The 25384-nt window shown below is 44.9% G+C and overlaps 1 protein-coding gene across 1 annotated transcript in view; it reads left to right on the top strand.

Annotated features, from left to right (window-relative positions):
- CCDC69 (coiled-coil domain containing 69) overlaps positions 1–22720 on the top strand; it is a 70842-nt gene extending 48122 nt beyond the window's left edge. Inside the window, exon 10 of the mRNA XM_049868895.1 lies at positions 413–22720. Coding sequence (XP_049724852.1) covers positions 413–590 — 178 coding nt within the window. The 3' untranslated portion in view covers positions 591–22720. The remainder of the gene's footprint in view (positions 1–412) is intronic.
- The last annotated feature ends 2664 nt before the right edge of the window (positions 22721–25384 follow it).

Raw genomic sequence — 25384 nt, 5'->3', positions numbered from 1 at the left:
TGCACTCTATAGGGTTTTCCATGGCTGTGACCTTTTGGAAGTAGATCACCAGGGCTTTTTTTTTTTTTTTTGAGGCTCACGTGGGTGGATTTGAACCACCAATCTTTTGGTTAGTAGCTGAGCACTTGACCATTTACTGAAATTCAGCAAAAGTTAATAACTAGTCTAAAATTATACAGCTAAGTAGTGGGTCAGAGATTTGAACCCAGAGCTGTCTGTCTGCGAGGCTATGCTCCTTGGTCAAAGAGCCAACTGTCTCTTGCATACAGGCAAAGGAGAGGGCCGTGGGGACCCTGGAGTAGGCTGGTACAACCCAGGGAAGGCTTCCTGGAGGAAGGGGTTTGTGGCCTGGCTGGAGGCCCCCTGGTGCTGCTCCCAGTAGGCAGCCCTGAGCTCTGTGTGCATTCCACAGGCAGCTCTCTGAGGATCTGCTGCTCGCCCGAGAGGCCCTGGAGAAGGAGTTGCAGTTACGGCGACAGCTCCAGCAGGAGAAGGAGGAGCTGCTGTACCGGGTCCTCGGGGCTGATGCCTCCCCTGCGTTCCCGCTGGCCTCTGTCACCCCCACCGAGGTCTCTTTCCTCGCCACATAGGGCTCAGGGCCTGCTGTGACACCCGTGGTCACACTTCCTGCTCAGGACTTTCCTGAGAAGACAGTGGGAGCCTCTCCATGTTCCTTTCCCAGGGTGGAATGCCAGTGGGAGTGAACGGGGAGTCAGGGTGTGTGCCCAGTGAGCCCTGGGGGGCTTGGGTTGAGTGGAACCACCCATGGGGCCTTGAAGTCCCAGAAGCGCCTTCCCTTGAGTTGGCCCAGAACCTTTTATATGATATGGGGAGTTGCAAATGTCCAAGAAGGAGACAAAGTATCTAGAGTTTTCCAACCTTCCTTGACCAAGTTTCTACTCCCACCCTCAGAGAGCACTTCAGGCTGCAGAATGCACTTTAGAAGCATTTTTTAATTGTGAGGGGCAGGGCTTGAGAATGGGCAAGTTGTACGGGGTGAGGGCATGTTCTCTCATATAGTCTGTGGTGGATGTGAGGAGACGAACTAATCACACCCCCATCCCTGGGTGGACAAGCTATGGAACTAAAAAGAACACACGGTATCTTATTTATTTAGCCTCTGTGTCTTTCTGGGAGAGGGAGGAGAAGGGTCTTTGAAGGATAAGCCCTGGAGCCTGGTGACTCACAAGTGGGCAGAGCTCCCTCTGCAGGGACTGGAGTCTGACTGGCCCTAGTCTTGCCCCAGCTTCAGAGGTGGGGCCTGGGGTTAGGGGTGAAAGCAGGCCCTCAAAATATGTCAGGCCTCGGAGCGAGGCTGTGAGGGTAAAGCGAGAGGAGAAAACAGTGTTAAGGATGTGGGGGCATGTAAGGGGTAAATGAGAAGGTGCTTTGTTCTGCCAGGGCCCCCCGCCTTTGCATAAAAACACTGAGGGTCACACAGGTACCTACCTGTTTCTGCCAATTGCCCCATACCCAGATACCTACAGTCTGGGGGGGAGCTAGGAAGGGGCAGGGGAGATACAAGGGCTTCAGATCACTAGGATGTGGGTGGTGGCAGTCCCCGTGCCCTGGAGGTTGGTGGCCCGGCTGGTGTAGACACCAGCATCCCCCACCCAGGTCTCCCCTATGTGAAGGATACTTTCTGCCTTCTGCTGTACCTGGCCTTCATGGTGCACCACACTGACCCATTTGCTGATATATGGGGGTCACTCCAGCTGCAGGGGACAAAAAACATAACTACCAGCTTCCCTGAGTGCTGCCTCTGACTCAGGCACCAGGGGGTAGGTAAAAAAAAAAAAACTCCAAACTGCTGCTCTCAAGTTGATTCTGGCTCATAGTGACCCTAAAGGACAGAGTGGAACTGCCCCATAGGGTTTCCAAGGAGCACCTGGTGGATTTGAACTGCTGATCTTTTAGTTAGCAGCCGTAGCTCTTAACCGATACACCACTAGGGTTTCCGGGGGTAGGTAAGAGGGCACCAATTATCCCTTCAACAGATGGAAAAGGGAAGTGACTTATCCAAGGTCACACTTCAGCTGAATGTCAGAGCACCTTAAAGGCCAAGTTCTTTATGGAGAACTTTAAGGTTCTCAAGTCAGAAGTGAGACACTGGAGTCTCTCCTACTCAAGGAATGTTCAAGAGCAACCCATCCAGAGCAGCATTCCCAATGTGTATTCTGTGGCACACTGGCTCTCTGTGGATATTAGTAGGGGTAAACCACTTTCCCAAAGCAAGGAAACTTGGGAATTGCATTATCAAAAATATTTGGGAAGCTGAGTCAAGCAAAGTTAAATTGGTGAAGCTTAGACCATTGAGTCTGTGGTGTGAAGTGCATTTGAATCTCCAAGGTGGGCAGTGGTTATAAGAGGCAGAATTTCCCCGAGAACACTTTTTTAGGGCCAGGGTGGGGGGTTGGTACTCTACCACATCGAAAGACATGTCTTGGGGAATGCTAGCAAAGTCAACGTTGCCCAACCATCTGTGTGATCCTTTCCCTGGCTTGGGTCTCAGTTTCCTCATTGGACAAGTGGGAGAATGACCACCCACCATTTCTACCTGCTGAGGCCTCTGTAGGGTTCACCTTTATCACTCCTTTGCTGGGTCCAACCCTCAGCTAGCCCATGCAGGGAATACAGAGATGAGCTCAAGGAGATCGCCATGTACCTACCTTTTGCTTAGCAGCCAAGCTCTTAACCACTGTGCCACCAGGGCTCCTCTACTGGTCCCACCCACCCAAATAACTGGTGCAAAGTGGCCCCGGAGTGCTTCAAATTCAGAAAGAAGCAGAACACATTGGCTAGGTTCCACAGGCCTCCCTCCTGGGCTGCAGGAAATGGGGATATCGTCAACAGGTCATGGCACCTACAGAGCATCTCATTTTCCCCATCTGGGCAGTAGCACCTCCTGAGTCTTTCTAGCCCAACTCTTTCCCCTTCAATCTACACAAACTCAGCTCCCCTGCTCAGACTTCTTCGGTGGCTCCCTGGAGTCTGGAGAATGATTCTTGGGTTCCTTTGTGCCCAGTGCTCCCCTGCATTCTGGGCAGGTGGCAGTCGGGGAAGGTAAGTCTTTGTGGCTCCTGTGTGTAACGTGTCCACCCTTGTTGTCACTCCTGCTGTGATTTGCCTGGAATGACTTCCACTCACCTCAGTCCTACCCTCCACGCTCAATTCAAATTCCAACTTTTCCAGGAAGCCCTTTTCAGAATTCCTAAAGCCTTCAATGTTGGTACCATACTATTTGGCACTGCTGTTTTATAGATGCTTGAGGTTTATGAGGGTAAGATTCTTTGAGAGGAAAGAACATAACAAACACCATCTCTCCAACACCTAGGGAAGGGCTAGGCTCAGAGGATGCTCAGGAAACAGTTGCTAATGTATTATGTATTTGGTCTATCCATTCATATCCATGCATTCATCGTATTCTTTCTCTCTTCCTCTCTCTCTCTCTCTCTCTCTAACATGCCATAGAGCCTGAACACTTGCTCAAGCTCCATTTTTGTGTGCTTGGGCCAATGTGGTCTTGGCTTGAATGTCACCTCAGAGATGACTCCCCAACCACTCTATCTTAAGTAGACTCTGTCACTTTGCCTTGTTTTGTCCTCTCTGTAGCACATGACATTCTCTAAATTATCATATATGTCCCCTTCCCACTTTCTCCTCCCCACTTAGTCTGTAAGCTTGCAGAGACCAGAAGTCATAACTTTGGCTTATCACTTAGTACAGTGCCTGGCACATGGTGGGTGCTCAGTTACTTTTGGATAAATTAATAAAGGAATAAATTAGACATTCTTGTGCAGTAACATGAGAAGTAGCTCTATTTGACAAATGGGAAAACCAAGGCTCAGAAAAGGGAAATGACTTGCCCAAGGTCAGTCAGAGAGGCAGTGTCAGAATTGGGACTGTAATTCAGGCTCATCAGATTCCCAGTCAAGCAGTGGTTCCACTTTGCATGATCATTCCTGGCCCTCATCTTAATCCCTCATTCTATCCCGTCCCCCATTTACACACAGCCTCCTCTTACCCTCCGCTTACCTTCTGCCCTGGATATTCCCAACTAAAGTCCACAGCAATCTCTGGCTCACCCAGAACTGTGCAGGTCACACTGAAGTTCTCCCCCAGTTGGATCGATAGTGCTGAAGCTAGAATGGTGGGTTTGGGGGAGGAAGATGGGTCTGTCATAGGTAACAGGGGAGAGGGAAATGGGGGCAAATGTTAGAATGATTGAATTGTTAGTAGATGGAGAGAGAGGGGTGGAATGAGTGGGTGGAATTGTTAAATTGATAGAGGATATGTGGATGTATAAATGGCTGTACTGAATTAATGGAGGATGAGTGGGTATATGGATGAATGATAGAATGCTTGACCTGTTGGAGGATGGCTGGATGGAATGGCTGATTTGAAAGAGAATAGGTGAATGAAATAGTTTGACTTGATTGAATGAAGGTGGTGGATAGAAAAGTTGAGCCTCTTGGCTAACTGAACTGATTGGATGGCTGTTAGGAGAGAATGAGTGAAAATACGGAGTGTTATTGAAAGCTAGTTTATTGTTTTCAGAAAACCAAACCAGTTGCTATTGAGTCATTTCTGACCCATGGCGACCCCTTGTCAGAGCAGAACTGCCCTCCACAGGGTTTTCAATGGCTGATTTTTCAGCAGTAGGTTGCCAGGACTTTTCTTCCAACACGCCTCTTGTGGACTTGAACCATCAACCTTTTTGTTAGCAGCCAAGCGCATTTACCGTTTCCACCAACCAGGCTGGTTGTTTAGAGCTCCATAATCCACAGACCCCCAAACCTAAGGCTCCCAAAGGAGGCATCTCTCCTCATATACCCCCCTTCCCTGCCCACCCAGAGCCCTAGGCCCGCATGCAGTTGATGTTGACCAGCATGTACTTAGTAGAGATTTGTCTCATGTGGCCTAGGCTGGCCATGCAGAAGAGGGAGCCAGCCAAGGAAGCTTGGGGCTGGTGGATGGTGAAGCCCTTCTTCACATTAAAGAAGATGGCTGTCCCATCCACTGGAACCTCCTCAAGGGGGAACTCCTGGTGTAGTGTCACCTGGGCCAGGGGGTTGGTCACCTCACAGGGAAGCAGGGCTGGCTGATGGGTGTGCAGCTGCACCGCCTCATAGTAATCCTTTGTGGGGACATAGAGCTGCTCTGGGTCTGGGAAGGAAGGAGAGAGAAGAATGAGCTTGAGGTATCACCCAGGAACATGAGATCCCTTGAGGGAACTTAAAACTTTACTTCTTCTGCCCATCCTCATTCTCTGTGCTCTTTCTCTTGTAAGGGGTCCTGGCCTGAGGTGCTGAAGACCAGCCTGCGAGTTCTAGCTCTGTCATTAGCTTGCCATGTGTCTTAAATCCCTTTTCGTCTCTGGTCTTCAGTGTCTTCTTCTGTACCATGAAGGGTTCAGATTGCTTGATCTCTCAGGAACTGTCATAGTTTTCTAGTGCTACCATAATAGAAATACCACAAGCAGGTGGCTTTAATGAACAGAATTTTTTTTTTTTTTTTTTTCTCACAAGAGGCTAGAAGTCCAAATTCAGGGCGTGGTCCCTAGGAGAAGGCTTTCTCCCTCGGTTGGCTCTAGGGGAGGGTCCCTGTCTCTTTTCAGCTTCTGTTCCTCGTTTCCTATTTGATCTTCATATGGCATCTATCTTCCCCGACCTCTGCTTGCTTCCTTCTGTGCCTAATCTGTTCCTTTTATATCTCAAAAGTGATGGTTTAAGACACACCCAACACTGATACAGCCTCATTAACATAATGAAAATACAGTTCTCGAGTGGGATTACATCCACCGGTATAGGGATTAGGATTTATAACACATATTTTTGGAGGACACAATTCAATCCATAACAGGGCCCTCATATGTGAAAAATATTATAGAGGGTACTGGACTGAACACCAAGATTTCTGGCTTGATTCCCAATTCTGCCACCCACTAGTTGTAGAATCGTAAGTGAATCACTTTCTTCCTCTGGGCCTTGATTCTTCTCATATATCAAGGAGAACACTAATCATATACCTGGCCTACTTTTCAGAGCTGATATGAAGGAAATGAGACATTGGATCTGAAGCACCAGGTCTGTAGAAGACAAACATTCATCAAACCCTTTCAAGGTACTTTTAAAAACATAATTTCATGTCAGGTTTTTGGGTGCACAACGGTGAAATGAGCAGGAACTATCTGGGGACCAGGTCTCTCCAGTGCAGTGCTATCTACAAGAACTTTCCATGACAATGGAAATGTTCTGTGTTTGTGTTGACCAATATGGTAACCCCTAACTTCATGTGGCTATTGAGCACTTGGAATGTGGCTAGTGTGACTAAAGTGAACTTCTAATTTAATTTTAGTTTGAAATAGCCATACCTGGTTAGTTTTCTCCCTATCAGCTGGAATACCTCTAGAGTTGGGCAAATGCAGATGTTCTTGGCCCTGGCTGCCCATTAGAATCATCTGAGGTGCCCTTTAAAAAAAAAAAAAAATTTACAGTTCCTGGGCACCACCCACAGACCAAGAGTTCCTAGGCGGTGCAATTGGGTAAGTGCTCAACTACCGCCTGAAAGGTTGGCTGTTCAAACTCAATCAGAGGCACTTAGGAAGACAGACCTGGTAATCTGCTTCTGAAAGTTCACAGTCTTGAAAACTCTGCAGAGCACAGTTCTACTCTGCATACGTGGGGTCACCATGAGTCGGGGGCTGACTCAACAACAACTTAAAAAACAACCCCTAAACCAATTAAGTCAGAATCTGTCCTGGAGGGGAAGGTTGGTATCAGTATTTTTTAAAGCTCTGCAGGTGATTCTAAGGTACAGCCAAAGTTGGAAAATGCAGGGCTAGTGGTTCCCAAACCTGGGTGAAGATTGGCATCACCTATAGGACTTGTTAGCCTCCGGACATAATAGGGCACAATTCCCAGGAGTGGGGCCACGAATCTGGTTTTTACGGATTCCCAGATAGAGTCAAGAGCCTTTAGACTAGACAATTATCCTGTTGTCGATAGATATGTGTAAGTGAGACAATCCTGAGTCTAGAAGAGTCATGTATGTCTTCATTTAGACAAAGTTGAACTCTGTGACTACACAACTCTACATGAAACTAACCATAGAATTCCACAATGTCACAGGAAGGATCTTGGAGAACCATGAGGCCAACCCACTCATTTTACAGATGGGTCTAAGGGGAAAGACTTAAGAGTTATGTTTGGAGGGCTTTCCCTGACTTAGGCTCTTTGAGACCCTGACTCAAGACCACCTGTGAAGAAGACAAACGTGTTTCCCTGGCGGTCCTCGCCTTCCGCACACGCACTGTCCTGGCAGCGTCAAACCCAGCAGCTGTATTCCCCAATGTCTGTGCTTGTGGAGTTCACCACCAGCAGCTGACTGTGCTGACTGAGGTGCTTGATTCTGAAAGACAGTCAGTAGGGACAGGGTAGGGACGGGCAGGTGATGGGGATGACCTGGTAGGCAGCATTTGGGTTCTTCAGCCCTCCTCCTCTCACCGCTTCCCCCTCCCACTTTCCCTAGGGAGCTGCCAGGATTTGTATTGATCCCACCCACAGTTTGTAATTGGCTCACCTAAACCCTCTGGTTTCAGGTACAGCTTCTGATTGGCCCCTTTACTCCCCTTTGACCCAGGAGTTCCCTCCCACACACTGGAGCTGTTATCCCCCAAACTCCTTTGCTCGCCTTGGCTCTTCTTGTCTCTCTCTGTTCAGACCAGCAAATACTCTCTAAGCACTACCACCTACCAAGAGAGGCAGAACGAAACCAAACCCGTTGCCATGGAGTCAATTCTGTCTCATAGAGACCCTATAGGACAGAGTAGAACTGCCCTATAGGGGTCCCAAGGAGGGGCTGGTGGATTCCAACTGCTGACCTTTTGGTTAGCAGCTGAGCTCTTAACCAATCCACCACCAGTGCTCCAAAAGAGAGGCAGAGTCCCAGGAAATTCCAGCCTAGGAGGCTGAATTGAAAAAGGCATATTTTCTGAGCCCACCCTTGACCTGATTTTATTCTGGACTGGGGTGGATGATGCTGGTGGGTTGATTTTCCCTTTATTTCTGGCTTCCCCATGATGGCATCCCTGGCAAGTACAGATACGCTGGACAATCAGTCTTTTTTGTCTTATCATTGCTACCTCTTTCTCCTAAAGGCATCCTGCTGCCTGCAGGAGCTGAGCAACCCTGGGGTTGTGGGAAGGCTCTTCACCCACTCTGTTAAATCGCTATGACTCTGATGGGTCCTGTGAGCCCATCTTACTATTTCTTTTAGGTGCCTGTAGTTGTATATAATAGGATGCCACCCCATTGTGAGTTCTGAGTCATTTTAATCCCTATAAAAATAATCATCAGTGAACTTCTCCCCAACATCCTCTGATCCACCCCTGGACCCACTCAGCAGACTATCCCAGAAGTCCCTTTGCCCCATACTTCAGGCGTCCCTCATCCTCCTCCTCCAGGTACACAGGCACCCGCCAGCGGACCACATTACCCCAGCAGTGCAGCTCCACAGTCTCCCCAGCCCAAAGGCTCAGAAAGTCCCCCACCTTCTGGAATTAGCTCCTCCATAACACCTGGGTCAGGATGGAAGGGGATGGGGGGCTTGGAGTTGCAGAAGCTGCAGCCTCCACAGGGGTCTTCATCCTCAGGGGCTTCTGGTTCCCCTCTGATTTGGGCTTTCTCCAGCCTGGGGTTCCCGAGGGCTTCACCTCACCAGGGCTGGCTGTTTTGAGACCCCTCTTTTTCTGAGCCCTTGGAGTTCTACCACAGTCCTGGATTTCAACTGCAGAGAAAACAGCCTGAATCTGGGATTACCAGGCTTCACCATTCACTGTTCACCTCAAATTCTGTCCTCTTCTCACCCCAGCAGTTGACAAGTCCTCAGAGTTCTGTCACCTTTTATGTTTATTACTACCACACAAGTAATTCTCATTCATTAGAGAAAAATTCTAAAATAAAGACAAATCAGGAAAAAGGATTAAAATCACCCCAAATCTTACCATCTAGAGATAACCACTATTAATATTTTGAAGCATATTCTTCCAAGGTTTTTCTATGCAAATGTTTAAAGTAAATATTTTATGTAAAAAATTAAAAACGAAGCAATTCAATTCAATACATTTCTTTATAATCCACATTTTCTTCTTAGTAATATTGTGATTGTCATTCCAGGTCAACAAACACATATGTGCCAACATGTTTAATGACTTGCATGGTATTTCATGGTAGAGATGAATCATGACTGATTCCTTCATTGTTGGGTCTTTAGATCGTTTCACATTCTTAGCCAAAATAAACACTTCCGTATTCTCACCTTAAAACAGATTGCTTCCTAAGATGCGATTCCTTAGAGGTAGAATTGCTAGTAGGCTATGGAAGGGATCTTATACATTGCCTTATCAGAGTTGCCACCAATATTTCAATACTTTCTAGAGCACACTCCAGAAGAGGTCATTTAACCTGCACTTAGATATGTCTGGTGATGGGGAGCTCACTACTTGGCGATATTAATAGCTATCATTTATTGAGCCTACAGTGTTTTGGAAAAAGTGTTGTTAGTTGCTCTCAAGTCAGCTCCAACTCATAGCAACCCCACGTACAACAGAACAAAACATATCCCAGCCCTGTGCCATCTGCCCCCTTTCTGAAAAAGTAAACCAAAAAAAAAACAAAACACCTGTTGCTATTGAGTTGATTCCAACTCATGGTGACCCCTTCTGTTACAAAATAGAACTGCTCCATAGGGTTTTCTTGGTTGTAATCTTTAGGGAAGTAAGTTGCCAGGCCGTTCTTCCATGGTGCTGCTGGGTGTATTCAAACCGCTAACTTTGGGTTACTAGTCAAGCACAAGCCACTTGGGCCACCTGGAACGGGACTCCCGTACTCATTGCCTTCAAGCTGGTTCCAACTCATAGCAACCCTATAGAACAGAGCAGAACTTCCCCCATAGGGTTTCTAAGGCTGTAAATCTTTACAGAAGCAGACTGCTTTCTATACTTTCTCCTGTGGAGAAGCTGGTGGGTTCGAACTACCGACCTTTCAGTTCACAGTTGAACACGTAAATTACTGCTTCACCAGGGCTTCTTGGAGCAGTACTATCACCTTTATATACATTTTCTTATTTTATCCACTTAATGAATGCAAAAGGTCCCTGGGAGGTGCCACCAGTTTGCTCTCAGCTACTAACCAAAAGGTTGGCAGTTCAAATCCACCCAGCAGCACCGTGAAAGAAAAGCCTGGTGATTTACTTCCATAAGATGGTAGCCATTGAAAACCCTGAGGAGTGCAGTTCTACTCTGACACACATGAGGTCGCCAGGAGCTGGAACTGACAGCAAGGGGTTTGGTTTAATGAGTGCAGAATAAGTATTATTCTGATTTACAGATGAGGAACTTGAGGACCCCAGAGGTTAACTTCCCCAAGATACTGTGCCAAGGAGTAGGAGACTCAGAACTCAAACCCAGGCCAGCCTGACTCCAGAGCCTGTGGGAATTCCCCAGTAGCTGTTCTCAGTGCAGAATGGCTCTGACTGATAGAAAGTCCTTTCAGATATTGACCCCGCTATCTTTAACTATTACCCACTGATATAATTTTTCTTCCCTGTGGAGGAGGGAACAGATTTGTTTCATGTCCCTCCGAGCCACTCCAGCTCCAAATCTTCTCTTCATAGAGAGAAGGTAGCACAATTTGTAGCAAACTTTGAGGCTCTTTTCTTTCCTAATAGTTCCCACTCTCTCTCCACCCCCACTGCCAACACCGCTGACTCCAAGCCCTGATCAGATCATTTCTGGACTATTGTAGTAGCCCCTGACTAGTCTTCTCACCTTCAACCTATCTAACACACAGCATCAGATACAACTTCTTAAAACGCCATGTTAATTCCAGTTAGAAAAACCTTGGACCACCCCGTTATTGGTGGGGTTAGTAGAGGCCAATTGGAGTAAGGGGGCTGGTATAGTGTTTGGTCAACAGTAATAGAAAAGGCCCCAATGGAATTTAGCAGCTATTTTTTTTTTTTTATGGCCCAAATCATTATCACCCCCACACACAATTCCCTCTAGTCCACAACTACAGGTACCAAATCAGCAAAAACAAAACAAAAATTTTAAAAAGCATCCAAGCCACCACCTTCAGACCTTAATCCTCTGTTTTTCATGCCCTAAAAGATTCCCCCAGCATCCTGTTGGGGTCATCTATCCTGGGGACCCTCTCTGGCCTTGGAAGAAAAGGGTATGGTAGGATTTGGGGAGGTTTGGGTAGTTTGGGGAAGTTTATTGTGAATCTCTTACATGAGGAGAGCACTTAACAGTTCACAAAGAATTTTCCCATCTACATTCCAGTTCAATCCTTGCCACAACCCCAAAAAAGGTGCCCAGCAAGCATAGTTATCCTCTTTTTATAGGACAAGAAACTAAGCTGCAGAGAGAACAGCTAGGCTTACTGTGTTAACAACATGACCTAGAACACCACAGCCTAATATTAAAAACAAGGACACTCTGAGGAGGCAGCCGGGCAGTTCCTGAGAAGGGGTGGTGAGCCTGGGGCCGTGAAAGGAATATGGATTTTAGAGCCAGATGTGCTAGGTTTCGGATCTTTGCTCTACTACAAACTAGTTTTGTGACATTGGCCAAATCATTTAATTTCCTCGAGCCTCATTTTCTTCATTTAGAAAATGTGAAAGAGAGTACTTTCCGTGCAAGTCTAATATGAATATTAAATGAGATAATGTACTTAGCACAGTGCCCCATATGTAATAGAAGCTCAATAAATAGCAGTTGTCCTTATAAATAGTGTATTAGTTTCCTATTACTGCTGGAACCAATGGTGCTGAAGGAAGAAGTCCAAGCTGCACTGAAGGCATTGATGAAAAGCAAGGCTCCAACAAACGGATGCAGCACTCCAAGTGCTCACTCATCTATGCCAAGAAATTTGGAAGACAGCTACCTGGCCAACCGACTGGAAGAGATCCCTATTTATGCCTATTCCCAAGAAAAGTGATCCAACCAAATGCAGAAATTATTGAACAATATCATTAATATCACACACAAGTAAAATTTTGCTAAAGATCATTCGAAAGCAACCGGCAGCAGTATGTCGACAGGGAACCACCGGAAATCCAACTGAATTCAGAAGGGAAGGTGGAATGAGGGATGTCAATGGTGATGTTGGATGGATCCTGGCTGAAAGCAGAGAATACCAGGAAGAGGTTTACCTGTGTTTTACTGACTATGCAAGGCTTTTGACTGTGTGGATCATAACAAATTATGGATAACATTGCAAAGAAAGGGAACTCCGGAACACTTAATTGTGCTCATGAGGAACCTGCACATAGACCAAGAGGTAGTTGTTCGCACAGAACAAGGGAATACTGCATGGTTTAAAGTCAGGAGTTGTATCCTTTCGCTATATTTATTCAATCTGTATGCTGAGCAAATAATCTGAGAAGCTGGACTATATGAAAAGAATGCAGCATCAGGATTGGAGGAAGACTCTAACAATCTGCTTTATGCAAATGACACAACCTTGCTTGCTGAAAGTGGACTTGAAGCACTTACTGATGAAGATCAAAGACCACAGCCTTCAGTATGGATTACACCTCAATATAGAGAAAACAAAAATCCTCACAACTGGACCAATAAGTAACATCATGATAAAGAGAGTTGTCGAGGATTTCATTTTACTTGGATCCACAACACCCATGGAAGCAGCAGCCAAGAAATCAAAGGACGCATTGCAGTGGGCAAATCTTCTGCAAAAGACTTCTTTAAAGTGTTAAAAAGAAGATGTCACCTTGAAGACTAAGGTGCTCCTGAATAAATCCATGATGTTTTCAATCTCCTCATACGCACATGAAAGCTGGACAGTGAATAAGGAAGACGGAAGAAGAGTTTACTCCTTTGAATTGTGGTGTTGGTGAAGAATACTAAATATACCATGGACTGCCAGAATGAACAAATCTGTCTTGGAAGAAGTACAACCAGAATGCAAGGATGGCGAAACTATGTCTCACACTCTTAGGACATGTTATCAGGAGAGATCTATCCCTGAAAAAGGACATCGTATTTGGTAAAGCAGAAGGTCAGCAAAAAAGAGGAACACCCTCAATGAGATGGATTGACACAGTGGCTGCAACAACCGGCTCAAGCATAACAAGGATCATGGGGATGGTGCCGGACCAGGAGTGTTTCGTTCTGTTGTATATAGGGTCGCTATGAGTCGGAACCAACTCGATGGCACCTAACAACAACAAGATGGCTGCTGTAACAAATTACGACCAAATTAGTGGCTTAAAACAACACAAATTTATTATTTTACACTCCTGGAAGTCAAAGGAAACCCTGGTGGCATAGTGATTAAGAGCTACAGCTGCTAACAAAAAGGTCAGCAGTTCTAATCCACCAGGCATTCCCTGGAAACCGCATTGGGCAGATCTACTCTGTCCTATAGGGTCTGCTATGAGTTAGCATTGATGGCAATGGGGTTTTTTTTTTTTTTTTTTTTTTTTGAGGGCGCGGGGGGTGGTTTGGAAGTCAAAAGTCCAAAATAGGTCTCCCTAGGCTAAAAATAAAGGTTATCAGAAAAGCTGTATTCCTTCTGGAGGTTCTAAGGGGCAGTCTAGTTCCTTGTTCTTTCCAGCTTCTAGGGGCTGCCCACATGCCTCGGCTCATGGCTCCATTTCTCCGCCCTCAAAACCCCAGTATCAAGCTGAGTCTTCCTCATGCTGCCATCTCTCTGGCTCTCTCTTCCGTTTCCCAATTCCACTTTTTGGCACCCTTGTGATGATATTGGGCTACCCAGGTGATCCAGGATAATCTCTCCCATTTTAATGTTAATCAATTAGCAATCTTAACCTCCCTTTGCCACTGTAAATTAACATATTCACAGATTTCGGGGACTAGGAAGTGGACATCTTTGGGAGACATTTTTATTTGTCTATCATAGTGTTTGGTTTTTTTTTTTTTAATCCAAATATAAAGCTTATGCTTTAGTAGCCAGATTTTCAGGGATAGGAGCCTTCTACCAAGCAGAAGCAAGCCAATCAGAGGACAGGATAAGAGAGAGGTCAGGAGTCCCCACTGGTTTTTTGATTGCTGTAATTGAAAGGCTGTTGTCAGAGCAGCTGACAGGAGGAAGTCTCTGGATTCTGGCCACCTTCCTGTTTGGGTCTGTGGCTCCCAGAACTGGGGCTGTGCTGGTGGATTGTGACAGGGCCCTCAACAAGTCTTGATAACAGGGTGGCTGCAAATACATCTTAATTAGTGGACGCTCTGCCTCCTGGGACTGAGTGGCTGCCAGGCTTTGGGGGAAGGGGCCTCTTTGGGAGCCATTATGAGATGCCTGCAGCCTTGAAGTTTTTCTGAGTCTGCCAAATTAACAAGTCACCTATGCAAACTTTTTTTTTTTTAATAATTTTTATTGTGCTTTAAGTGAAAGTTTACAAATCAAGTCAGTCTGTCACATATAAACTTATATATAAAAAAAAAAACTTATATAGACCTTACTATATATAAAAAAAAAAAAAACTTATATAGACCTTACTATATACTACCATTTACTCTCCCCCTAATGAGTCAGCCTGCTCCCTCCTTCCAGTCTCTCCTTTCATGACCGTTTTGCCAATTTCTAACCCCCTCTACCCTCCCATCTCCCCTCCAGACAGGAGATGCCAACACAGTCTCAAGTGTCCACCTGATACAAGTAGCTCACTCTTCATCAGCATCTCTCTCCAACCCATTGTCCAGTCCCTTCCATGTCTGATGAGTTGTCTTCGGGAATGGTTCCTGTCCTGGGCCAACAGAAGATTTGGGGACCATGACTGCCGGGATTCTTCTAGTCTCAGTCAGACCATTAAGTGTGGTCTTTTTATGAGAATTTGGGGTCTGCATCCCACTGTTCTCCTGCTCCCTTGGGGGTTCTCTGTTGTGCTCCCCGTCAGGGCAGTCATCAGTTGTGGCCGGGCACCATCTAGTTCTTCTGATCTCAGGATGATGTAAGTCTCTAGTTCACGTGGCCCTTTCTGTCTCTTGGGCTCATAGTTATCCTGTGACCTCTATGCAAACTTTTGAGTAGTATCAGGTTTGATTTCAGACCGTGATGGTTATTATTATGGTCACAGCTAAAACTTATTGGGCACCCAGGCACTGTGCAACGAGCTCTGGTAACACAGTGGTTAAGCACTTAGTGATAAGTGAAAGGCCAGTGGTTCAAGCCCACCAACTGCTCCACAGGAGGAAGATGCAGCAGTCTGCATCCATAAAGATTACAGCCTTGGAAACCCTTTAGGACAGTTCTACTCTGTCCTATATGGTCACTATGAGTTGGAATCAACTTGACAGCAATGGGTTTTAAGACAATCTCATAGCACCAAATGGCAATACTGCCAATGGCCTGACAGTATCTGAAAGAAGGCTGGGATGACAACAAATCTCTAAATCCTGGTCCAAACACTACCCATGCTCCTGCAAAGATTATTGTGGCCCCACCTCTTCCTGGGAGGGAGGGGAAGCTGGATCTCAGCCTCTCCAGGGATCAGCCTCCTGTCAAGTACTGGGCTGGAAATCCTTCAAAGGCCCTGCCCCTGATGGAGCCCTGAGATGGTTGATCTTTGTGAGAAAAATCAGACTCTTAGATTCTAAGAATCTAGGAATAAACATTCCAACTCTGATCATGATATAATCTCGGTATGATGAACTCAAGACTTTAAAATTAAAATAACATTGCTTTGATTTATTGAGGTGTCCCTGGGTGGTGCAAATGGTTAAGTGCTCAACCACTTGCCAAAAGGTTGGTGGTTTGAACCCACCCAGAGGCACCTTGGAAGAAAGGCCTGGTGATCTGCTTCTGAAAAGTCACAACCTTGAAAACGCTATGGAGCAGTTCTACTCTGACACACATGGGGTCGCCATGAGTTGGAATCAACTCAACAACAGCTAACAACAACAGCCACAATTTATTGAGTGTTTATGTATCAGGCTGTAAGCTAAACATTCATATACATTACAAAATCTAATCTTTGAAACCACCCTATTATTTTGAGACTATAGCTATCCCCATTTTACCCCTGAATAAACTGAGTCCTCATTTTGTTATATCTTGGCAGTGAATGGAGGAGCCAGGGTTTGTTCTATCAGACTCAGAGTTCCACACACTTTGACCCACAACATGAATTCTAGCTTGGCAGACTTAGAATGATAGCCTCTGAATTTCAGATCAGAGAGACCAGTTAGGTATGGAAGGGGCTTAGATTATACAGTGCATCCTTGTCATTGTACAGATGAGGAGCTGAGTTCAGAGAGGCAACAAGTCTCAGCCAGAGACACAGAGAGCAAAGGAGCTGAGCTCAGAACCCAGCACCCATTACCCTTCCCCTAGTCATCAACGGGGCACTTCTGGGAGAGGCAGGGATGAGGGATCTCAGGACTGCCCCAGAGAGGTAAGTAGAGGCCCATACCTGAAATGACACAGATGAGCAGACAATGGGCCAAGAAGCAGAGGGCTCTGGGGTCCATGATAGAATGACCTGGAGCTGAGATGCTGCTGCAGCTATGGCAGGGGCCACAGGGGAGAGACTGCAGGGGTTGCACACAGTGAGCAAGAAAGTGATGGGGACCACCAGGAATGGGATGGGAGGTAGGGCTTGAGTCCAAAAGTAAATCACAGTCCTGAGTCCTGGCATCTCCAGGACTCCAAACAAAATTCCTTTCTCTGGGTTCCTCCTGCCAAGGTGAATGGAGCTATTCAGAGCCCCGCTCAGGAAAAACCAGTCCTGTGACCAGGGGAGGAGGGTCCTCGAGGGTAGACAGGTGGGTCTGGGAGGCAGCTAGAGAGGCCATTAGAGGGTCATGGGTGGGGGTGTTGAGGGACAGGAGTATCTGAGGACAAAATAGGTGAACGTGGCTAGGAGGGAGCAGGGGTCAGCTACTGTCTGTGGGCCAAATCTGGCCACCTGCCTGTTTTTGCATAGCCCACAAGCTAAGAATGGCTTTTGTAAATGATTGAAAAAAAATTTTTAAATAATATTTGGTGACACATGGAAGTTGAACTTCAGTGTCCATAAAGTTTTATTGGAACACAGCCACACTCATTTGTTTATATGTTGTTCATGATTGCCTTTGTGATACCATGACAGGGTTGATCTTTGATGTGGTGAAAAACATATGATATTGTTCACTACAGATTAGTAAGTAAGCACAGGTAAACGCATGCTTACCTTTCTCACTGGGTAATCCGTCTCTGTCAGGGACTGTAAATTTGAAAAGAGACAGGAAGTTGCTGTGAGGTTGTGCAGGTTGTGCCACCCAGGTGATTGGGTGGGACTGTGCGGATAGGGTAACTGTGGTCCACCAAAGAGACTGGCCAGCTTTGCCAACCCTCTGGGCCTAAAATGAGCCACCCCAGAGTCAGGAAAGAGAGGATCCCACCATCACAGAGGAAGGATAGCCTAGAGTGGAACTTGTCCTATGGGCCCAGGATCCCTGCACTGAGTAGCTCCTGGAACCAGGAGACTGAGCTGTAACACTGAAGACAGCAAGAAGTAGTGGCAGAGAAATGGCAGCAGGAGAGATCAGCAAGGGATGGTAGAGTAGGCCTTCCAGCCCACGGGGCAAGAAAGCTGAGTGCCTTTGGGTGGAGGCTTACCCGCGGAGTAGGGTGCCTCTGAGCACTTACTGGCAGAGCTAAAAGAGCTTCGTAACATTTGCCTGAGCAGGTCAGAGGCCAAGGGCCGCAGAAAGGTGTGCCTGCGGCAGCGTGGCTGGGAAGCAGCTGTCCTGATGGAAGAATTGTATCCTGAGTGTTCCTCAACCTGAATTGTAACCTGTTACTTTCCTAATTAACCCCAGAATCATGAGTATTGTCTGTGAGTTCTGTGGGGTCATTGCAATGAATTATCAAACCCAGCAGAGAAACAGTGCCATGAGAGGGACAGTTGGTATCAGAATTGGTAAATGTGGCGGAGAGAGGAGACATATCTGACATCTGCCTTGTACAGATCATCCCTGGGCTGTTGATCTTGATTTTCCTTCCCCCTTCTGAAGTTAGAGGAGGTAAGATGCCACCCCCACACCATTTTCACAGGTTGGGAGAGAGACAGATAGCACCCATACCTAGAAGCAGAATCTTTTTTTTTCTTTTCTTTAAAATAATTTTTATTGTGCTTTAAGTGAAATTTTACAAATCAAGTCAGTCTGTCACACAAAAACATATACACCTTGTTACATACTCCCAATTACTCTCCCCCTAATGAGACAGCCTGCTCCCTCCCTCCGCTCTCTCCTTTCGTGACCATTTTGCCAGTTTCTAACCCTCTCTACCCTCCCATCTCCCCTCCAGGCAGGAGATGCCAACACAGTCTCAAGTGTCCACCTGATACAAGTAGCTCACCCTTCATCAGTATCTCTCTCCAACACATTGTCCAGTCCCTTCCATGTCTGATGAGTTGTCTTTGGGAATGGTTCCTGTCCTGGGCCAACAGAAAGTTTGGGGACCATGACCACTGGGATTCTTCCAGTCTCGGTCAGTCCATTAAGTGTGGTCTTTTTATGAGAATTTGGGGTCTGCGTCCCACTGTTCTCCTGCTCCCTCAGGGGCTCTCTGTTGTGCTCCCTGTCAGGGCAGCCATCGTTTGTGGCCGGGGACCATCTAGTTCTTCTGATCTCAGGATGATGTAAGTCTCTAGTTCATGTGGCCCTTTCTGCCTCGGGCTTGTAGTTATCGTGTGACCTTGGTGTTCTTCATTCTCCTTTGATCCAGGTGGGTCGAGACCAATTGATGCATCTTAGATGGCCACTTGTTAGCGTTTAAGACCCCAGACGCCACATTTCAAAGTGGGATGCAGAGTGTTTTCATAATAGATTTTATTATGCCAATTGACTTAGATGTCCCCTATGCTGGCCTTTGAAGCATTCGGTTTATTCAAGGAACTTCTTTGCTTTTGGGTAGAAGCAGAATCTTTGATGTGGTGAAAAAATGTGAAATTGTTCACTACAGGTGATCTGGTAAGCAAGGTAAGCACTGTGCTTACCTTGCCTATTGGATAATCCACCCCGAAAGCTTGGCTGCTAACAGAAAGATTGGCAGTTCAAACCCATCAGCCGCTCCACTGGCGGGATTAATTTCTGGTCAGGAACTTTTTTACAGTTAATACTTGGTTTCATGGGTAAGAAAAACCCTAAAATCAAAGTAAGATATCTGTTATTAATTTTTCTCTTTGACAGAGGTAACCACCACTTTTGTGGGTTATTTTTCCAGACTTTTCTCTGCATCTGTGTTTGTATATGTATACCCAGGAAACCCTGGTGGCATAGTGGTTAAGAGCTAAGACCACTAAGCAGAAGGTAGGTGGTTAAAAACCACCAGGCACTACTCTGTCCTATAGGGTCGCTATGAGTCAGAATCATCCTGACAGCAATGGGTTTGGTTTTTATGTACACCCATAGAAAAAGTGCAATACTGCTTTGTGGGTCCATGGTAGTACATATTAAAAAAACCAAACCTGTTGGTGTCAAGTAGATTCCGACTCATGGTGACCCCACCTGTTTCAGAGTAGAACTGCACTCCATGGGGTTTTAATGTCTGTAATCTTGTGAAACGTTCCCTGGGTGGTACGGTTTGTGTTTGGCTACTAACCAAAAGGTTTTCTGTTCAAATACACCCAGTGGGGCCACAGAAGAAAGGCCTGGAGATCTACTTCCATAAGATTACAGCCACTGGAGTGCACTTGATGGCAACAGATAATCTTAAAGAAGTAGATCTCCAGGTCTTTCTTCTGCAGCTCTACTGGGTGGATCCAAATTGCCAACCTTTTGGTTAGTAGTTGAGTACAAACTTTTTAAACCACCCATGACCGAAACAAACAAACCCATTTCAGAATCATAGCTACCCTACAGGACGAGAGCAGAACTGCCCCACAGAGTTTCTAAGGAGTGGCTGGTAGATTTGAACTGCAGACCTTTTGGTTAGCAGCTGAACAGTTAACCACTGTGCCATCAGGGCTCCTGCAGAGGCCTACCTTTATTCTTTAAGTGCTAGATAGTATCCTATGGTTTGACTCTACTACATTTCACCCATTCCCCTACTAAAGGTTTTTTCCAGCTTTTTGCTATTGGAAACAATGCTGCAATAAGCAAGAACTAGCATCCCAAGGTCCTATTAAAAATAATCAAAACACAAAGAAGTTAAAACGTAAGGCTTATTTTGAGCAGTTATTATAAATGCATGCAGGGAGATCATTTTGTTTCTAAAAACGAGTGAATCAAAGCAGGCTAGTTACAACTGTTAAAAAATAATACACTTTTGAATTAGCTCAAAACAATAACATAATATTTGGCTGTTTCATAATAAACAATTTGCAAATTAGAGGAGCTTGAGTCTCCCTGCATGAAGGAAATAAAGGGGGGAAAAGTGTTCCCCAGGTTTGGAAATTTCACAGAAGTTTAATTTTTTTTTTTCTTAAGGAATGCAAGTTTCCATAGTGACTGAGTACTTAATGGTTACTGAATTAACATTAAGAATTAACTCCTGAAAATTTGAAAATTAAAATTAAGGAAGCACATGATCTTTTTCATTAAGTCACAGGTAATGGGTTTATTATGGACTACTTTTCCTAGCCAGAAAAGGTAAGTTTTACAATGCTGCAGAGCAGTTTCTGGTGGGGGGGAAAAAAAAGTCAATACTTTTGCAGTGTGGGCCAGGCTTTTTTATGGCTAATTTTTGGTTTTAAAAATCTCTTAAAGTCAAAGTAAGGTGTCTGCTCTTAATTTTTTTCTTTCATAGCCATAACGACAACATTTTCCTTGAAAGTTTATTAAGCAAAAAAATGGTATTCAATGCAGACTTACCCTAAAACATAGCTCTAGTCTGACCTTTGGAGCCTCTGTTTCTTGGAACTGACTACACATAGATAATTCTTCAAAAGAGCATAATAACCAAGGCAAGATGGTCTTTACTAGTTTATCTGGACCATTGCTTCACTCAAGGATGACTTTTAGAAATGAGGTTCTACAAGGCTCGAGGTTCAAAAGGACATCTAAGGACAATGGTCTGGGTGGGATACCTCAATTCCATGGACCCCAGAAATCTAGATTCCAGGAGTATGAAAGCTTTCTCATAAGCGATTGAAAAGACCACGGTTTGGGTCAGGTGCACCTTAGTCATCAGAGTGATACCTTTGCTTTTTAAAACTTTGAGGAGATCTTTTGCAGCAGATTTGGCAATGCAATACCATACATTATTTGACTTCTTGATCGCTGCTTCTGTGGGCATTGATTGTTGATCCAAGTAGAATGAAAACATTGACAATTTCTTCTCCAAGGAGAAAAAAGCTGAGCTATGTTTCTGCTATTGAAAACAAGCTGGAGCAGCTCATTCATATATTCATTTATTCTGTTCTTCATTCAGCAGATATTTGTAAAGGGAGAATAAAGCAGACCTGGCCTCAGCTTTCAGAAAGCTCACATTCCAGGGAGGCAGAGTTGGACCTTCATGACATAATCACACAAATTCTCACAGAATTTCAAACTGTGGTAGGTGCAGTGAAGGAGAGTGACAGAGTGATCTGAGAGTGTTTAGCATCTTTCAGTCTAGACCCAGGGCCTTGGGCTAGGAAGCATCATGGGGCATTCTCCAGGGTCTTGGGCTGTGCCCATACACCACTATCTGGGACACATGTATACTCTTCTTGTGAAATCCCTCCACTAGGAAATCATCAGCTAGAACTTGTGTTCAAAGTGGTGACCTGCCAAGCTCCCAGCACCCTCCCTTGGGAGTGCTGAGCCTATGAGGCTGGAAGATAAACTGTTACCTCTCAGAACACTTTCCCTCCTTGAGAGACTCATCCACTGAAAAGAGAATGTTAGGCCCTGAATGACAAAAGTCCTAGGCGGCCAACACCCTCTTCAAACAGGTGAACTGGGGCCTAGGCAGAAGAGGCTGCTCAAGGTCACATAGCAACCAACAAAGCCCGAACTGGAACCCAGCTTCCCCAAGGTCCCCAATTTTGCACTGCTTTCAACCCCACCACAAGACCTCCCTCACTCCATGAATGACAATTGATTTTATACAGCAAGAAGCCTGCTTTAACCAGAGCCCAGGAGGGTTTCTAGTGGCTGCAAGCACTAGTTAGGATATAGACAAAACCCTGTGTTAGGGAGCAAGAGGTTCACGGCTGTGTTTGGAGGGATTTGCACTGTGGTGTCCATTCAGTGAAAATATACAAGCCATAGTCCCCAAACCCCCACCCTTGCTCCGCTGACCTTCGAAGCATTCAGTTTATCCTGGAAACTTCTTTGCTTTTGGTCCAGTCCAGTTGAGCTGACCTTCCCTGTATTGAGTATTGTCCTTCTCTTCACCTAAAGTAGTTCTTATCTACTAACTAATCAGTAAAAAATCCTCTCCCACCCTCCCTTCCTCCCCGCCTCGTAACCACAAAAGTATGTGTTCTTCTTAGTTTATACTATTTCTCAAGATCTTATAATAGTGGTCTTATACAGTATTTGTCCTTTTGCATCTGACTAATTTCACTCAGCATAATGTCTTCCAGGCTCCTCCATGTTATGAAATGTTTCACAGATTCGTCACTGTTCTTTATCGATGCTTAGTAGTCCATTGTGTGAATATACCACAATTTATTTAACCATTCATGCGTTGATGGACACCTTGGTTGCTTCCAGCTTTTTGCTGTTGTAAACAGAGCTGCAATAAACATGGGTGTGCATATATCTGTTTGTGTAAAGGCTCTTATTTCTCTAGGGTATATTCCGAGGAGTGGGATTTCTGGGTTGTATGGTAGTTCTATTTCTAACTTTTTAAGAAAACGCCAGAAAGGGCCACAGGAACCAGAGACTTACATCATCCTGAGACCAGAGGAACTAAATGGTGCCCGGCCACAAACGATGACTGCCCTGACAGGGAGCTCAACAGAGAACCCCTGAGAGAGCAGGAGATCAGTGGGATGCAGACCCCAAATTCTCATAAAAAGACCACACTTAATGGTCTGACTGAGACTAGAGGAATCCCGGCAGTCATGGTCCCCAAACCTTCTGTTGGCCCAGGACAGGAACCATTCCCGAAGACAACTCATCAGACATGAAAGGAACTGGACAGTGGGTAGGAGAGAGATGCTGATGAAGAGTGAGTTACTTGTATCAGGTGGACACTTGAGGCTGTGTTGGCATCTCCTGTCTATAGAGGAGATAGAAGGGTAGAGAGGGTTAGAAACTGGTAAAATTGTCACAAAAGGAGAGACTGGAAGGGCTGACTCATTAGGGGGAGAGTAAGTGGGAGTATGGAGTAAGGTGTATATAAGCTTATATATGACAGACTGACTTGATTTGTAAACATTCACTTAAAGCTCAATAAAAATTATTTAAAAAAAAAAAAAGAAAGAGAGAAAACGCCAGACAGATTTCCAAAGTGGTTGTACCATCTTACATTCACACCAGCAGTGTATAAGAGTTCCAATCTCTCCGCAGCCTCTCCAACAGTTATTATTTTGTTTTTTGAATTAATGCCAGCCCTGTTGGAGTAAGATGGAATCTCACCATAGTTTTAATTTGCATTTCTCTAATGGCTAACGATCGAGAGCATTTTCTCATGTGTCTGTTAGCTGCCTGAATATCTTCTTTAGTGAAGTGTGTGTTCATATCCTTTGCCTACTTTTTGATTGGGTTGTTTGTCTTTTTGTGGTTGAGTTTTAACAGAATCATATAGATTTTAGAGATCAGGCGCTGGTCAGAGATGTCATAGCTGGAAATTCTTTCCCAGTCTGTAGGTGGTCTTTTTACTCTTTTGGTGAAGTCTTTAGATGAGCATAGGTGTTTGATTTTTAGGAGCTCCCAGTTATCTGGTTTCTCTCCGTCACTTTTAGTAATGTTTTGTATTCTGTTTATGCCTTGTGTTAGGGCTCCTAACGTTGTCCCTATTTTTTCTTCCATGATCTTTATCGTTTTAGTCTTTATGTTTAGGTCTTTGGTCCACTTGGAGTTAGTTTTTGTGCGTGGTGTGAGGTATGGCTCCTGTTTCATTTTTTTTGCAAATGGATATCCAGTTATGCCAGCACCATTTGTTAAAAAGACTATCTTTTCCCCAGTTAACTGACACTGGGCCTTTGTCAAATATCAGCTGCTCATATGTGGATGGATTTATATCTGGGTTCTCAATTCTGTTCCATTGGTCTATGTGCCTGTTATTGTACCAGTGCCAGGCTGTTTTGACTACTGTGGCTGTATAATAGGTTCTAAAATCAGGTAGAGTGAGGCCTCCCACTTTCTTCTTCTTTTTCAGTAATGCTTTGCTTATGCAGGGCTTCTTTCCCTTCCACATGAAGTTGGTGATTTGTTTCTCCATGGCATTAAAAAATGTCATTGGAATTTGGATTGGAAGTGCATTGTATGTATAGATGGCTTTTGGTAGAATAGACATTTTTACTATGTTAAGTCTTCCTATCCATGAGCAAGCTATGTTTTTCCACTTATGTAGGCCCCTTTTAGTTTCTTGCACTAGTACTTTGTAGTTTTCTTTGTATAGGTCTTTTACATCTTTGGTAAGATTTATTCCTAAGTATTTTATCTTCTTGGGGGCTACTGTGAATGGTACTGATTTGGTGATTTCCTCTTCGATGTTCTTTTTGTTGATGTAGAGGAATCCAAGTGATTTTTGTATGTTTACCTTGTAACCTGAGACTCTGTCAGTAGTTTTCTGGAGGATTCCTTAGGGTTTTCTGTGTATAAGATCATGTCATCTGCAAATAGAGATAATTTTACTTCTTCCTTGCCAATCCAGATGGGCTTTCTTTCTTTGTCTAGCCTAATTGCTCTGGCTAGGACCTCTACCACAATGTTGAATAAGAGCGGTGATAAAGGGCATCCTTGTCTGGTTCCCGTTCTCAAGGGAAATGCTTTCAGGCTCTCTCCATTTAGAATGATGCTGGCTGTTGGCTTTGTATAGATGCCCTTTATTATGTTGAGGAATTTTCCTTTAATTCCTATTTTTCTCACAGTTTTTATCATGAATGGGTGTTGGACTTTGTCAAATGCCTTTTCTGCATCAATTGATAAGATCATGTGGTTTTTGTCTTTTTTTTATTTATATGGTAAAATGGTTTTTCTAATATTAAACCAACCTTGCATACCTGGTATAAATCCCACTTGGTCATGGTGGATTATTTTTTTTCATATGTCGTTGAATTCTATTGGCTAGAATTTTGTTGAGGATTTTTGCATCTATGATCATGAGGGATATAGGTCTGTAATTTTCTTTTTTTGTAATGTCTTTACCTGGTTTTGGTATCAGGGATATGGTGGCGTCATAGAATGAATTAGGTAGTAGTCCATCATTTTCTATGCTTTGAAATACCTTTAGCAAGAGTGGTGTTAACTCTTCTC

Source organism: Elephas maximus, chromosome 2, assembly GCF_024166365.1.
Source record: "Elephas maximus indicus isolate mEleMax1 chromosome 2, mEleMax1 primary haplotype, whole genome shotgun sequence".
NCBI lineage: Eukaryota > Metazoa > Chordata > Mammalia > Proboscidea > Elephantidae > Elephas > Elephas maximus.
The sequence above is the reverse complement of the archived record's forward strand: the minus strand, read 5'-3'. Positions and strand labels throughout refer to the sequence as shown.